The sequence below is a fragment of the Pan troglodytes genome, chromosome 3 (genome assembly GCF_028858775.2).
Source record: "Pan troglodytes isolate AG18354 chromosome 3, NHGRI_mPanTro3-v2.0_pri, whole genome shotgun sequence".
Taxonomy (NCBI): domain Eukaryota; kingdom Metazoa; phylum Chordata; class Mammalia; order Primates; family Hominidae; genus Pan; species Pan troglodytes.
This window is the reverse complement of record NC_072401.2, coordinates 62117144-62133555: the sequence shown is the minus strand read 5'-3', so window position 1 is coordinate 62133555 and position 16412 is coordinate 62117144. Positions and strand designations below refer to the sequence as shown.

The window sequence follows — 16412 nt, the reverse complement described above, 5'->3', positions numbered from 1 at the left end:
GATTTCTTTAGGTGATTTGTTTCATAGTTGAGTACCAGATTAAACAAACTAACAAATCGATATCCAAACTCTGAAATTCCTCTTTCTCTCAGAGATCTTATGATCCTCAGAACTGCTTATTATGGGTAGCATCTTAGACTGTGTAGCAGCCTTGGGAATAATCTGATTTTAAGCCCAACTCATTACAGAAATCTTTCAAAACATTTCCGCAAAATATCACCGCAGGCGATTATCCAGCTTCTGCTTAAAAATCTCCCATGATTTAAAAAATGCTCCCATGGAAAGAAATCTCTTTCTTCAAATGACAACTACTTCCTTTATAAATAACCCACCAAGCCTGATGCTGTGGTGCATGCCTGTAGTCCCAGCTACTTGGGAGACTGAGGCGGGAGGATCACCTGAGCCCAAGAATTTGAGGCTGTAGTGTGCTATCATTGCACCTGTGAATAGCCACTGTACTCCAGCCTGGGTAATATAGTGAGATCCTGTGTCTAAATTTAAAAAAAAAAAGACATGCAATGAAACACCAGAAATAGAGAAGGAGATAACCTGTTTCCCCTACAGAAGATTAATCAAACTGACTGTTTTGAAATGAAAAGGACTAGGTTTGATATCTGGATTATGTAGACATGTAATAAATATAAAGACAAAAATCTATTTTTGGTCTCATTGAACCATTTCATATTTAGCAAGTTGGAAAGAAAAGGAAGTGAGTTGTGTAAACTAGAGCCTGTGAAGGATTTAGATTCATATTCTGAGAAGTTCTTAGTCTCTTTTTCCCTAACCACAGGGAAATTATCATGGTTTGTGGCAAATTGCTGCTCTGAAAGACTGTTTTGATTTTATTATAAATTAAACATATTTTTATTAGTCTGCTATGACCTTCCCATTCTTCTGTTATCTGGTCAGAAATGTTGTACTCTATCATTTCATCCTTTTTGTTATATTGCATAATGTGTTTGTCAACATCACTATTCTCTGCGTGTCTTAAGGGCAAGTATTATGTCTTATTTATCTTCGTTTCATTGGTTAGCAGAGAACCTCAAACATAGTAGGACTCAATACATTTATTAAAGGAACAGTTTACACTCTGTAATTAAGACGTTCAATTAGTGCAATAAGTAGTAAACTGTTTGCTCTAAACTTTCTTGGATAATTCTCTTTTCATTAGTTCTGTTCACTATTTTAAACTCAGGAGGATTCAGTTTTAGTGCCAAATATTCACTTCATTTGACACATTTTTTAACTGATTAGTATATGTGCTTTTAAAAATTGATTAGTATGTATGCTGAACAGGATTTTCCTTGTTCAATCTTTCTACAACTGAATTAGGGTGCTAGAAAGTTTCTTCCAGAGCTCCCAGAATGATTTTTTAAGGACTGAAAGCATTTATAAATCGCCATTCCTCCATAACTACTCAAAATTACTTTCATGAAGCCATACATAGGTGTCAGGAAAAGTGAATTTATCAGTACATAAAAAAGAAGCTCTTAAAATAAATGCTCCCCTAGTTTTCAAATATCTTTTCACAAAATATGCATATTTTGCTAAATAATTTTTTGTTTTCAATAAATAATTGAATTTGCTCTATTTTCTGCTAAATAATTATCTTCTTTTATATAGCTTTCAATACATAAGAATAAACACAAATATCTCTGCTATTATATGAGGGCAGCTGCACACACAAACACACAAACACACTCAAGCACAAAGTCTCCCTCCCCTTGAGGCTTACCCTAAATTACCAGTTCAATGTTGTCTTCACAGGGTGCAACTGAGGAGTGTCAAGCTGGACGCTTGCCTCAATTATAGTGCTGGATTAAAAGGCAGCAGAAAGTGCCAAGCCTTTAGTAGAGTATATGGGGCGCTTCTTTCATTGCAGAACCAATTAAATAAATGGTTTTGAATTGTCCTTCAAAAGTCATAACTTCCATAAATAATTAGGCAGGGATATTATTTTAAAAAGAATTTATTTGAAATAAAGTATTGCAAAGATTTGTTTGTACAGTTCGCCAAGAGTTGGTTGCATTTTCAACTCCCTTTCCCTAAAAGTAGATGGCTTTAATGTAGGTGTTTGCACAATTTTACATCAGGAAATACAAGAAGTTTTCAGCAAATGTATGGAGCAGTCCTGATGCCCAGATGCAGGGAGTTAGCTTGTAGAAGGAGGAAGCTCTGACGCATAGATGATCATGCATAGGCAAACTTTAGCTGTACTAGGAGCTCATAAAAACTCAGGAATATTAGTGATTCAGACTACATAGATTTTCATGCCATTACATTTTAGTGGATTTAATTTACATTATATTCTTTGGTGGGGGAGGCATGTGTATGAGAAGGGGAGAGAGAGAGAAAGAGAAAATGAGAGAGGAAGAGTGACAAAGTTTTTTCTGTCTTCAGGATCATTCTATTGATATTAAGCTATTTAAACTTTTCCTTTGCAAACTAACTCTTCCCCCTCTTTAAACTTTCAATTCATTACTTAGATTTAGCGTTTGACGACCCTTTTACGCTCAAAAATATAACTGCCAGTGATAGGAAGTCTGTAGTGGGATGTTCTTCCCAATGATTAAATTTTTCATTCTTAAAATTATTATTTTGTTGTTAAAAAGTACTATGTAGTTGTAAAGCACCTGACAAGTTTGTGTAGGTATATTTCTTAGCTTCTCTATAAAATAGATATAGTCTCTTCTTTATGTAGATGAGTGATATTTTTCATGGGTCATCATGAAAAATATCTATAATTCTTTGGGTCTCAGTTGAGGAGTGAACTATTTTAGCTTTTGCCTTAAATAGCTGAAAATTATCCACTATTTCCTATGGAAGCATGTTCTTACAGAATAATTAAGGTTAGGTTATACATATAGTACAACAGTTTCACATTTTTAATTTTAGGACTCATACTAACTATAAGATATTGAGTAACCAAAAATTTTAAATACATATTATTTCTCTTGCCTCATACTGTTCTTTTTGTCTTGAATATTATTCTATCACTTTTTCCTTTGCATGTTTCCACAGTTTGCTTACTTCTCATCCTCAGTGAAACCCAGAGAAGACCCCTCTGACCCATCAGACCTGTGCAGTTTCCTCTACTATACATGCTCAAGGTTCCTGTTCTTCTCACTACGGGCATTTAGCACAACTGTAATGAAATTGTTAACTTTGTAATTAGTTTAGTGTGTTTCTTCTGTTACACAGCCACAGTACTATGCAGCATTCATATAGTTCTCTGGAGAAAATAGAAAACCTTTAATAATAAAGAAAGGTTAAACAGTGTTTGTTAAACCATATTTATGTAACAAGATGTTAAATTAGGACATTTCTAGTTTCTTTTTCAGTTGAAATGTAAAGCTTTGGAATTTGAGACAGGCACACCTGCATACAGACTTTGCAACACGGATGCACTTGTTGCACTAGATCCCAGTTTGTTGCCTAATCCAGTCAAGGTAGGCTGTCACTCGAGTATACACTCCTGGCTTATCCGGCAGGCCACACTGATCTCCCCAGCTTACTATCCCCACAATAAACCAAAGCCGCCGTGAGTCTTCTTGTACTAGTGGGCCACCAGAGTCACCCTGTAAAAAAAACGGAATGACTGATTACTTAAGTGCAAAGACAAACCCAAAATATTAAGGAGTTTATTTCTATGGCAGTCGAGGAAGGAGTCACATTCATTATACAAATAAAGTCAGCCTATTTCCTTTTGAAATATTATACCAAGTCATGGAAAAATTACTGAAATCCTCAAAGTACCCAAGTCATTCCTTCAGCAAGTCTGAGAAGATGACAAATACATTTTTCAGATTTCCCTCAGTCACTGCGTGGTTGCCTCCTAATCATCCAGGCTTTCTCTCCTTCAGGAAAACTTCTCTGATCAACCTTTTTCCTTCACACTCTCACCCTTTCCGGCTTTGGGCTCAATTGTTCTTCATTGTGTCTTTATATCTTGTGTGTGTCTCTGTCACTGCTTCACTATTTTATAAAAGCATATTTGTGCATTTGTGTGCCTATTTACACTTAATCCCACTGGTCGGTTTTTTTGTTTGTTTGTTTGTTTTGTTCTGTTTTGTTTTGATGTAGCAGCTGCATGTCTCTGAAACACTCACTTGCATTTATGATATTTATTCAATGTCTGTTTTCCCAGATATACTATAAGGTCCAACAGGAAAGAGAACATACCTATTCTGTTCACTGCTGAAACCTAAGCTTCTAGCCCTTAGGAGATATTTGTTGAATGAATGAGTTTCTAGAAGTCTCACTTATCTTCCTAACCTTAGCACCCTGCATGGTGTCTGATGCATAGTATATCATCAGAAAATCTTCTTTTGGTGAAGAAATTTATATAGTCATAAGCAAAACACTCCTAATGACATACTTACCACCCAGTCATAATAATGAACCAACCAACCAATAAATATTTGTGCACATAATAACCTAGTTGGGGAGACAGATGGAGTATGTCTTATGTTCTGCACGATGGATTAAGTCTGTGGGTTCTGAAACTAGATAGTCTGGGTTTAAGTCCTCCACTTACCAGCTATGTGACCTTTGGTAAGCTGGTGAATAGCTCTCTGTACCTCCGTTTCCTCATATAATGTTTGTATGAGTTTAAAACTCAAAGCACTTTGAGTACAGCTTAGCATACAGTATAGTCAGTACTAATAAAAGTCAGCTATTATTACCAAGTGTGCTTCTAAATTAGTCAGCTATTCATTTGGCTGCTCTTAGTAGCTTGCTCGTCCATACCTGTTTAATTACTGGTCTAGATGGGGAGAAGGATCAGTGTGTGAAGTGCCAATATGCATGGCAAATACTTCATGAAGCTGGTCGTCACTTGCTTCTTTTAGATGACATATGCGTGCTTCAGTTAACCAGTTCTCAGTTCTTTATATTATTGTTTTTGTAGTGTTTTTTTTTCTATAGTGAGAAATTATTTTGCATGATGTCTGACCAAATGTGGGCAAGCAAATGTTAAAGCAAGAGGGACTTGTAATTTTTCCATATCTAGCCAGCTTCACTGCTTGACTACAGACATTTGAATTTGTGTCCTCTCTTATAGACCATAGACTTGCTGAATGCAGGGATAGTATTGTTGTGTTAACACAACGTCTGGTGCATAGAAAGTAATTAATATAATTCCTTTGAATTAATGATTGTAAAAATGAACAAAAGAATGGATAAAACAAATAGGATCCTGTAAGCTCTTATGTAAAGTGCTGTGTGTTTTTTTTTTTTGAAGTGTGAGCTATGCATTATAGTATTTCAGTTAAAAATCAGTGAGGCCTAGAGTGGAATATACATGGAAGGTATCATGGTGAGGTACGGCTTGAACTGGGCTTGAAGGAAGAGAATAATTTGTATGCACTGAAGGACAGAAGGTAAGGGACGTTATAAATGGGAAAATAATGAATAACACCCTTTTAAAACTCATGTTTATTTTTAAGTCTTAATTAATGCTCTTAGTAGGTCTGGAATTGTCAGTGTTGAGGTGTGTTGCTTATTTGATTGATGGATTCTTTGGAAAGCTGTCATGAAACTTGAGAATTTGTTGTTTCAGGGCCAGTAGTAAAAGAGAAACAGGAAGGAGAGCAAGAAGGGTTTCCTAGCACAGAGACATCTCCACCAAAAGGAGATAAAGGACTGGGTAATTAACAGTATCTTGACAATTGAAAAACAAATCTCCACCTACACACAACTTGCAGTTGATAAAAATGTTTCATTTTGGGAAAAGTGCTCATGGATTGGGGGCTTTCCATAAAATGTGAGAACTACTTTTTATCCACTTTTTAAAGACCATGAGCACTAAATATGAAAGTCAGTGACCTTTTGATGCGAAGAATAATTCTTATCCTTCTGTATACAATTCACCCATGAAAACAGCAACAAATTACTCAAGTAAACAGATTGATTTTTTAAAACTCCAGACTAAAAGAATATTTAATTTCTGACACCAGCTGTTCCTGTTACTATGCGGAGTTGGATTTCAGATATGTGAACAAAACCTATTAAAACATATAACTGCATCAATTATGTTTAGATAATTTAATTTAAAATTTTAGAATTCAAATTTGATTTTAATCACTTTACAGTGAGAATTTCATATTTGTTGTTTGTTTTTGTGCATTTGGTTAAAAATTATGGGCTACAGCCAAATATAATAGTTATTTCTTTTCTTTTTCATTTGTACTGTTTCATTATTGTAGGAGCTTTTGTGACTCAAATTACTAGGATTTTGTATAAATTTTCTATCTTCAAGGAGTCCATGAATTATTACGTATCTCTTAAAATTCATTTATTATATATCAATTAATTTTTATAATATAGTGATTAATTTTTTATTTAATCCTTCATAGCAGTTAAAAGGTTGAGGTTAAAGTTATTAACACCAGTGACCATGGTCTACATTAACAATAGTGAAATAGATGAGATTTCTTTGTTGTTTAACATGTGCCTGATATATTTAGTCTTCATTTAACTTTTCTTAGTACCCAAAAAGTTAGGTGCTATTATGATTATCCCCAGCTTTTAGTTAAAGAGACTTGGTAATAGAGGTTAAGGAATTCAAATCGAGGTCTTTCTGATTCTTGAGCTTTGGATGGTTAACTACTCTGTAATTTGGCCTCTCAGAGTTAATGCTTTCATGATAGATAAACTTCATTCATAAAAAAATTTATTTCTAAAATCTAGATTATAAATTTTAGAGGAACAGGGCTGTGTATTGTAACTGTTACACTTATGTCTATCACATTATCACATACTAGGAAGTGCTTATACACTTCTTGGATGATGACATGGATGAGATTGTCTTGAGCTTACTTGACATGCGTCCACTCCACCTTGAGGTACTCCAGCACACAGCATTCCAGACAAGATGGCTCCATTATAACTATATGGTGCATTACATACATCATTACTTATTATTCTGACCTGTCCTTGCCTTAGCTCTGGAACCGTGTGGCCTGTTTGGTATAAAAGCAGGAAAAAAATGGACTTCAAGATGTGTACATTATTGACCCTATAATAAATTTGAGAAGAAATAAATGTACTCCAAACATTATTTCATATTTAACAATGAAGGCTTCTAAAGATTTACTTTGGAGTTTCTTCGCAGCCAAAATTCCCCAAGTAGATGAGGATAACCCCTTTCACAGATCAGTTTTTTTTTCTTTTTTTTCTTTAGCTTTGTGACACAGTGCCCCTTAAAACTTTAAGAAAACAAATATCTTAAAATTGACTAAAAGCTTTTAAATTATCCACTGACAGATTTTGGATTGGAAGATTACATATTGAATAACCTTTAACCTAGCAGCAAAAGAGAAACCAGTCTAGTTTCAAGGCTAAAGAACTAGTCTATTTTATATTGATGTACTCTCGGAATGACACCAATAGTTTTTCATGACTGGTGCAAATGTTATCTACTACACCAATTTACTTTGGGCCATAAGAACACAATAGAATGTGTTCTAGGACTATTAAGGCTTTGTATTATTCCTTGGAGAGACAATCTACAACATGGGTAAAAGCCCAGGGAAATTGTCAATGCTACCCTTCCACTCCTTCGCTGATACTCTTACTGGTTCTAGTAGCTCTTGTGCATTGTCCTCATTTTAGTTTCCATTTTATTCATTCAATAAACAAATATGACCAATGTTTATGTACACATTGAGTTTTTGCCATATCCCAGAATACTTTAAAGGGCAGTTAATACCTTAAGGATTATTAAGCCCTCATACAATGTCTAATCTAAATCCTCCCATTGCTTTGGGAGGCCAAGAAGGCAGGAGGATGGCTTGAGGGCAGGAATTCCAGACCAGCCTGGGCAACAGAGCAAGAACCTGTCTGTAGAAAAGAAAAAAAAAAAGCTGGGTATGGTGGTACACACTTATTTATAATCCTAGCTACTTGGGAGGCTGAAGCAAGAGGATTTCTTAAGACCAGAGTTTGAGGCTGCAGTAAGCCATGATTGCACCACTGCACTCCAGTCTGAGAAACAGTCTTTGTCTCTAAAAAACAAGCAAACAAACAAACAAACAAAATCTTTTTTATTGTTTATAGGGAAGCTATTTGAATCTTATAGAATCTCTGGATTATTAAAGAACTCATGTGTCTTCCTAACTTTCTTTTACATTTTCCTATTACTATATTTGAGAATTCCCATAGTTTCTGGAGCATTGCTTTGCTTTGCTAAGGAGACTCAGGGGTAGCCAGAGCTTGGGCTGAGCAGAATATAGAATGGTTCTGTCTGTAGAAGAATAGAAACACCTATTCCAGATGTTTCCTAATTTAAAAAATTACCTAATAGCAAATATAAGACATTTCTATTGTTAATTTTTTTTTCTGAGACACTTACCAGCATATTCTTGAGCACCCCATCCTGTTACATAAGCAGTAGAGCCAGGTGGAATATTCTGGGTAGCAGCTGGGAGACACACACTATGGATATCTTTGGTAAAGGTGACACTGTTCTCAAGTCTCACAAGTGCAATGTCATTTTCATGAGTTGCAGATTTATAATTGTTATGAATTAAAATATTTCTTACTCTCATTCTTAGTTTAGGAAATGTTGTGGAAATACCAGACGTGGCAATCCAGTCACGAGGATTAGAGTTGCTAAAACATTATGAAAACATGCTATATGAGTAGGGAATTTGTGAACATTTCAGATATATAAATTCATCTTAGCCATCCTGTACCACTATCTAGAAACTATTGGATCCACATCTCTTTGCTATATTTTCCTGCATTATAAGCTGGCAAGTGAGTATAATTCTTCACTGGCCGAATACATGGTCACTTGTCTAAAGAAATGGAGAAGATTTTAGAAAACATATCGTGGGGTGATCTTGGTGTTTTTCTATTCCAGTGAAGTTATTCTGATACTTTAATGATAAGTAGCATAACACAAATATCTTTGATTTCTCTTTTGTCCATACCTCCCTTCCCATTTAAGCAACTAAGAAACCTGAAATAATAAACATTTTAGATTTAACTAATTTTTTTCAATCCCTGTGTTTTCCTTTAGCCAAGAGCTCCATTTAAATAGTAGTGATGATAAGGGGCATTCTTATCTTGTTAATGGATGAATAATTTTTCTGCACTAAGTCTGATAATGGTTGAAGATTTTGGTGTGTGTGTGTGTGTGCATATATATACATATGTATGTATGGGGTCTTCAAAAGTTCATGGAAAATGTATATTATAAACAAACTATGCATGGATTTCAAAAATTTTTGCATGCAGATAAACTCATACTAACTTGTCATACTGAACAAGATCTAGTTTGAGGCACTAAGAGGAATAAGACATGAATTTGAAAAGAGCTCTTATCAAAGCAACATGAATGCTGCTAAAATTGAAGCAAAAAAACATCAAATTTATGGTGAAACTGGAAGAATGGTGAAATTATTTATGCCTTACAAAAAGTTTATGTGGACAGCATCTCCCCCAATCATCAGTTTACTAATGGATAATTTGTTTTAAGAAAGAAAGAGATGTTGTTGAGGGTGAAGCCCGCAGCAACAGATCATCCACATCAATTTGCTAGGAAAAATTTCATCTTGTTCATGTCTCAAAGAGGACCAACAATTAACTGTGAGAAACAATAGACAACACCATAGACATCTCAACTGGTTCAGCTTATACAATTCTGACTGAAAAACTAAAGTTGAGCAAACTTTCTACTTGATGGATACCAAAACTGTTTCGCCCAGATCAGCTGCACCCAAGGTCAGAGCTTCCAATAGAAATTTTAAACATGTCAGATCAAGATTCTGAAGTATTTCTTTGAAGAATTATAACAGAAGATGAAATATGGCTTTACTAATACAATCTTGAAGACAAAGCACCATCAAAGCAATGGCTATAAAGAGGTAGAAGTGGTCCACTCAAAGCAAAACCAGACTAGTCAAGAACAAATGTCATGACAACAGATTTTTGGGATGCTGAAGGCATTTTGCTTGTTGACCTTCTAAAGGGTCAATGAAAAATAACATCTTCTTCTTATGAGAGTAAGAAAGTTAGCCAAAGCTTTAGTAGAAAAAGTGTCCAGGAAAGCTCCACCAGAGTTCTTCTCCATCACAACCATGCTCATGCTCATTCCTCTCATCAAATAAGGTTAGTTTTATGAAAGTTTCAGCAAGAAATCACTAGGCATCCACCTTGCAGTCCTGATTTGACTTCCTCTGACTTATTTTTGTTTCCTAATCTTAAAACAATCTTTAAAAGGCACCCATTTTTCGTCAATAAGTACTGTAAAAAAGTAATGTAAAAAAGACTGCATTGACATAGTTAAATTCTCAGGACCCTCAGTTCTTTAGGGATGGATGATATGGCTGGTATTATTGCTTACAAAAGTGTCCTGAACTTGAAGGAGCTTATGTTGAGAAATAAAGTTTATAATTTTTTATTTCATCTTTTAATTTTATTTTCCATAAACTTATCGAACTCCCCTCATATATAGGTATATGTAGTGTGTACAAGTATATGTGCACCTATATACATAGGGGAAGACAGACAGAGAACAGTAGCGTAAAAAAAAAAAGGACATTACCTTTATGACCTAGGAATGGGGACTTTTTGGCTAAACAACAAAAACACAAACTAAAAGGTAAAAATAGAATGAATTCTATTAAATCAAAATTAGGTATACCATAGACAAGTTTACCAGATGGATGAGGAACCATGGGAAAATATTGGTAATGTTTAATATCTAAAATTTTTGTAGAATATATTTTAAAAGTCTGTAAACCAGTAATAAATAAGCAGAAAAACCATTGTAAAATAGGCAAAGAATATTAGTGGCAGTTCATGGTAGGGGAGATCAAAACAGCTCTTAGATATATGAAAAGATACTCAAACTAGTAATCTGAGAAATTAAAATTATAAAAATGAGCATCTTGTGTACATTTAAAAGATTGATAAAACTTAAACAAGAGAATAATACTAAATGTTGATGTGGAGGGAAATGGGGCCTCTTTTGCATTACTGGTAAAGATTTAAGTGGCTGGAAAGTATTCTGGTATATTTAGCAGCCTGCATGTGTGCTTCTGAAATTCCTGAAGGTTTACAGAAAGATAAGTACAAATATTTTGTGTGTACTCTTTGTGGCAATGGGAAGGTAGGTCATGCAACCTAACTGGATGAAGGAAATATGGTGGCTGCATACCATGGGGTGCTATGCAGGAGTGCATCAGATGAAAATTCCAAGGATTGAGTGAAATCAGTAAGAAACAATATTAGACTTTTACACAATGCTACTTATTTAAATTAAAGACATATACATACAAAAAAAACCACTATAGGTTTTGTAGGTGCGTGCATGTACCTTTAAGACATGTATATTTCGAATATATTAGTATGAGGCATATGGGTGGAAGGAGGGCAGTGAAAGTGAAATCCAGGGATGACAGGAGGAAAAAAAATTAAAATGAGAGAAATGCCTTGTACAGACTGATGAAAATAAGGATCTGTGATTTGGAGGGCTGATTAACTTAACATTGTTCCTAAGGGTTGAGTAAAAACAAAATGTTACCGATAATACCAATTTAGGAGTTTTATGGAGATTAGATAGTGGAGTTAATACAGAAAATAAAAATTCTATGACCGGAAATACTTTTATAAGACACAGTAGTTTGTGTAAGAGTGAACCTGAGTTAAAAATTTTGAAGAAAAAATATTAGAAAACAAACAAACCTATGTTGTTTTTATATTCAACTTCTTTTTCTCAGAGTCTTTACAGTGAAGGTTCTGAAGAGACTCTTTTTTCTTTCCTTCCTTTTCTCTCTTCCCTCCCTCTCTTCCTCCCACTTGTTTATTTTCTTCCTTTCCTTCTTTCCAGCAAGTGAATTAGAGCATCATTTTGGAACCAGTAACATTTATATTTAAATCTTGGCTATGCCACATATGAAAAGTGTTATTTATGACAAGTTAATTAATAGCTCTGGGGTTTATTTACATATAAAATGCGATTGGTGATACCTTCTCACACAATTGTTAAGTATTAATGAGACAAATGTATTATGTCAAGTATAGTGTTTGGCACAAAGTGAACTTTCATGAAGGTAGCTATTATTTTCATTAATTATAGTTCAACAAGCCATTGTTAAGTGTCTACTTTGTATAAGGAATAGTATGAGTCTCCAGGAATAAAAATATAAGTAATTATGGTCTCTTTCCTTGAGGAACTCTACACTAGTGAAGGAAACTGACAAGAGGTAAGTCAAATATCACAAATCATGAGGACAACTGTTAAAGGCAGATAAAAAATTTCTGTGGAACTCAATGGAGAGGAAAGAGAGTATCAGGGAAAGCTACATAGAAGAGGTGATAATTCAATAATCCTCTTTGATAAGACCTCATCACTTCTATGTACTTTGATGTAAGGCTGGTCATGCCCCAAACAAATCCTCACTGATGGTTCTCAGTGACAATCAGGTCTTTAGGGAGGGGTCCAATACAAGGTTCACAGAGTCTGTTAGCTTTAGTGGATCAATCATGGTAATGAATAGAAGGATGTGGGGTGGCAAAATTCAAAGTTCCATGGATTCCTTTGGTAATCATTGTTGATATTTATAACTGTGGCTTTCATTATAGTGATATCATTTACTTAGTTTTTGGTGGTTGGGCCTGAATAGGGCTTAGAATCCAGGGAGGTTTCTATTCCATTCTTGGTTATGCTAAGTGCCTGATAAGTCCAGGTATTTTAATTCCTGGTTCCCACACTCAAGAGTATGATTGAAATCAATGCGTGCCATTTCTGCTTTTTGGCCTTTCAAGTGGCAATGAAAATTGAAATGTTTTTGTGAATTTTGTCTCTTGGGTTATTTGGGATATAGTAATCAATTTGCCAATCTACATCAGAAAACTGATAATTCTGGAAGTATCTTTTAAAATTTCAAATTTGTTCACTGCATATAAAAATATTAAGTCATAAAATTACCATAAGAAAAATTTGAAATAATTTGGGATTTCCTAAAACTTTAGTTCAGTAACTACCCTAGTCTTTTAAATCTTTATTCCTTCTAAATTTAACAAATATGTTTGTAACAGGCACTGTACCATGAAGTAGTGCCTATAAATCTGAAAAAGACTACTTAGAAATTATCAAAAATTTCATAAAATTCAAATAGAGATGTGGTAAATATATTAACATTTCAAGGATAAGCAGATTGATCAGATACTCATAGGTAGGGAAATGTAGGAAGAGTCCAGGGGAAGAGAACAATGCTGTTTATCTGAAGCTCAAGGTACATGCTTTGAGAAATAAGACTGGATTGATCTGCCTATGGAAGGCTTTGTGTGTGTGATAAGGAGGTCCAGTTTAGAGTAAGAGTCTGAGAAGAAAGTTGATATGGTCAGGGGCACACGAGTTCAAATCTCCATTATTTTTCTGGGTGAACTTTTTGAGTTAAGTTCCCAAGAACTGTTGTGGTCTACGATGCCCCAGTAACAAGGCAGGTTTGAAACAGATTTTAGTTATGCTGAAATCTAAAATCCTTCTTTTATGAGCAATGTGAACTTTTCTTTTTACCAATAAGGTAAGTTTATGCAACCTACTCTCCACTGGTAGCATATCACCTTAGTGTTGGCAATAGTTTAGTCACCTCAATTAAGAATTCTTGTAAGTTGCCTAAATTAATTTTATTTATGCTACTCATTGTAATTGATCATTATTTTTGTGCATTCTGATTCCAACATTCGAGTGTAAGCTCTTTGAAGGCAGAGGCAATACTTTGTTTATACTAGTAGCTTCTACAATATATAACACTGTGCTCATACTAGATACTCAATAATCTTTATGAATGAATAAATTAATGGCATGGGGCAGTCTCTAGGTTAGCCATCAGCTTCCATGATATAATGTGCAAATCTTCCACAACAATTCGTTTCGCTAACATTTAACGTATGTTTACATTAGTGTACTCAATGCTACCAGTAACACTAAGTCACAGATAACAGTGTTGTCCCTTAATTTGGAAAAAAAATAAAGCTTATGGAGATTTAGTAAATTTCTTAAGCTTTTATAGCTAGGATTTAAAAAACATTCTGACATATAAATCTTTGTTCTTTACTGTGCTAATATATTATTACCTGAAACAGAGAAATAGCACTAAATTAGCATGCTAAAGGGGAAAAATCCTTTTCCTTTCATGAATAGGAAGAAAATTCTTATTGATTTTTTTTGCATTGAATTATTTCTGGCTCAATTCAATCCTAGGGTAGAGGGTGCAGTCTTCATGACCTGTCTATTCTAATTGTTCCCAGATGGGTAGGTAGTGGTGGCCTCACCTTCTGAAGCAGTGAGCTGCTGTCAGGATCCACATGTTATTGATCAGGCTGCCTCCACAGTGGTGGGCATTATTGAGCCGCAGACTGACTTGCCATGGCCAGCTTCCCTCCTCAGCCTCAGTGCCTCCAAGGATTCTCTGCTCAGACAATGTTATTAGGTCTGGACCGGCCCCACATTCTAATGAGAAAAGGGCATTAATGTGCTGGGAAGATCATGATTCCTTTACATTTGGAAGAAGCTGAAGAGTCTTTCCATAATTTATGACTTTTATGTCTTATACATTCTTCCTCAGGACATGCTGGACTTTCCAAAAAGCATCATCAATATATTTTTACAATGCATTTGTGACTACTGTTGCTTATAGATGGCATTTTGGAGAACATTTCTGAATTTAGTTGGCATATAGGCTTCAAATTTTGAGCAGCTTCAGAGTTCCCTGGAATTCCTCATGAGTTGAGGTTAAGATAGGTCATTATTGGATGTGCCAGCTCAGGCCACAGACTCCTGGGAAATTTCCTTTTTCTCAATAGTCTTGCTATGCTCAGTGTGGTTTGTGGGCCTGCAGCATGGGCATCCCCTGGAAACTTATTAGAAGTGCTGATTCTCGGAACCACATCATGGGACAAATCTAAAGCTACATTTTGATGTGAGGTTCATGCACACATTGAAGTTGGAGGAAAACTGGTCTCATCCAAAAGACTCCTTAGTGACTGCAGTTCACCTTGTAGAATCCAGTCCACCTCCAAGACTGATGCTGTATTACCAAACATGCCCTCATAAAGGAGTCGCTATACCACAGAATATTCTTGAGGATGACAGAGGGTTTCTAGTATCTAAATAAGGTTTATTTAAATGTTTTCAAAGAGCTCGTGAATAGTCTACTGGCCAGAGCTGAAACGGGCTGGGGTAGGCTGATCACCCAATTCCTCTCAACTCGCATTCCCATAATTTTCTTCTTTTGTGTGGTCTATTACTAAGAAATTAACGGTAAATCACACAACTATTTCTGGGCTGGCTCTTAAGTAGTGCCCTGGTTTAATAGCACAACCACCTAAAGGCTTTTTTTTCCTAGCAAATTTCCTGGATAAAGGAGGACCAGGCTTCCATTAAGAGATACATATGTTCCTTTGTGGCATCTCCCAAACAAATACCCTAGTAAATTGCTTATCACAGTTTCATTAACAATAAGCATGAATTAAATATGTAGTGAAGCTGAAAAACACCCATAGGATTACCATCACTTTGTAAAATCACTGAAGTACCTAAGATAGGCCAGCTACCAGGTACATTGAACTAATTTTTAACTGCATTTTTTTGGTCAGAGAAGTAAGTTGCTGTTTTCTAGGGATTGCATTTCTGCTATCCTAGCCTGAGAGTACATAGGATGATGTTGAAGAGTAGTGACTTTTCCTTCAGGTTATAGACCCAAAGCTGAGAAGACCTCTGATAATTCTTTTTTATTATACTTTGTGATTAACCTGAATTCACAACAAAGCAAGCTACTCTGGTGGTTAGGAGAAGCTACATAAACGGTGTCATCAAACATAATTTGTAAGTCTACAGAAATGCCACCTTAGAACCAGGGCAGTAAAAGTTTCTCAAAGCTGCCAAAGAAATTTTCATGAGGGCAATTTTGAGTGCAGAGTGGGTAGTCCTCCACTACAACTTCTTCCTTTTTCTAAAAGGAAAGGGGAAACCTAAAGTCCACTCCATGGGACACTTGGGATCAGCACTGTCTTGTTTCAACACCACCTGAGCGAACTAAGAACAAAGACATCAACTTGATAGATACTGCCTTGGCCAAAAGTACACAAAAGACTTGCACTTTTACTCTTTATGATTTGGCAAATTATAGTTGCAAAATAATATTAAAACTTACCATTAATAAGCCAATTTGCTGCAGCCTGGTCAGTAAGTGCTAGTATTAAAAAATGAGAATAAGATAAATACAATAAAGGCTGATATCATTTCACCATAATTTCTTAAAGTACAGTACTCAGACAACAAGAAGCAGAATTACTTGTTGGGGTTGGGGGGAGTCCTCTAAAATGCAGATTCCTAGGCTTCCTTTCAGACCTGCTGAAACGATCTCTAACTCATGGGCCCTACAAATCTCTTTGTT

General features: G+C 35.3%; 1 protein-coding gene across 1 annotated transcript in view; it reads right to left on the bottom strand.

Annotated features, from left to right (window-relative positions):
- Positions 1-1953: 1953 nt before the first annotated feature.
- TMPRSS11D (transmembrane serine protease 11D) overlaps positions 1954-16412 on the bottom strand; it is a 50589-nt gene continuing 36130 nt past the window's right edge. The window contains exons 6-10 of the mRNA XM_024356449.2: positions 16170-16208; positions 14290-14467; positions 8354-8613; positions 6820-6962; positions 1954-3578 (exon numbers count right to left, since the gene is read on the bottom strand). Of these exons, the coding sequence (XP_024212217.2) occupies positions 3417-3578; positions 6820-6962; positions 8354-8613; positions 14290-14467; positions 16170-16208 (782 nt within the window). The 3' untranslated portion in view covers positions 1954-3416. The remainder of the gene's footprint in view (positions 3579-6819; positions 6963-8353; positions 8614-14289; positions 14468-16169; positions 16209-16412) is intronic.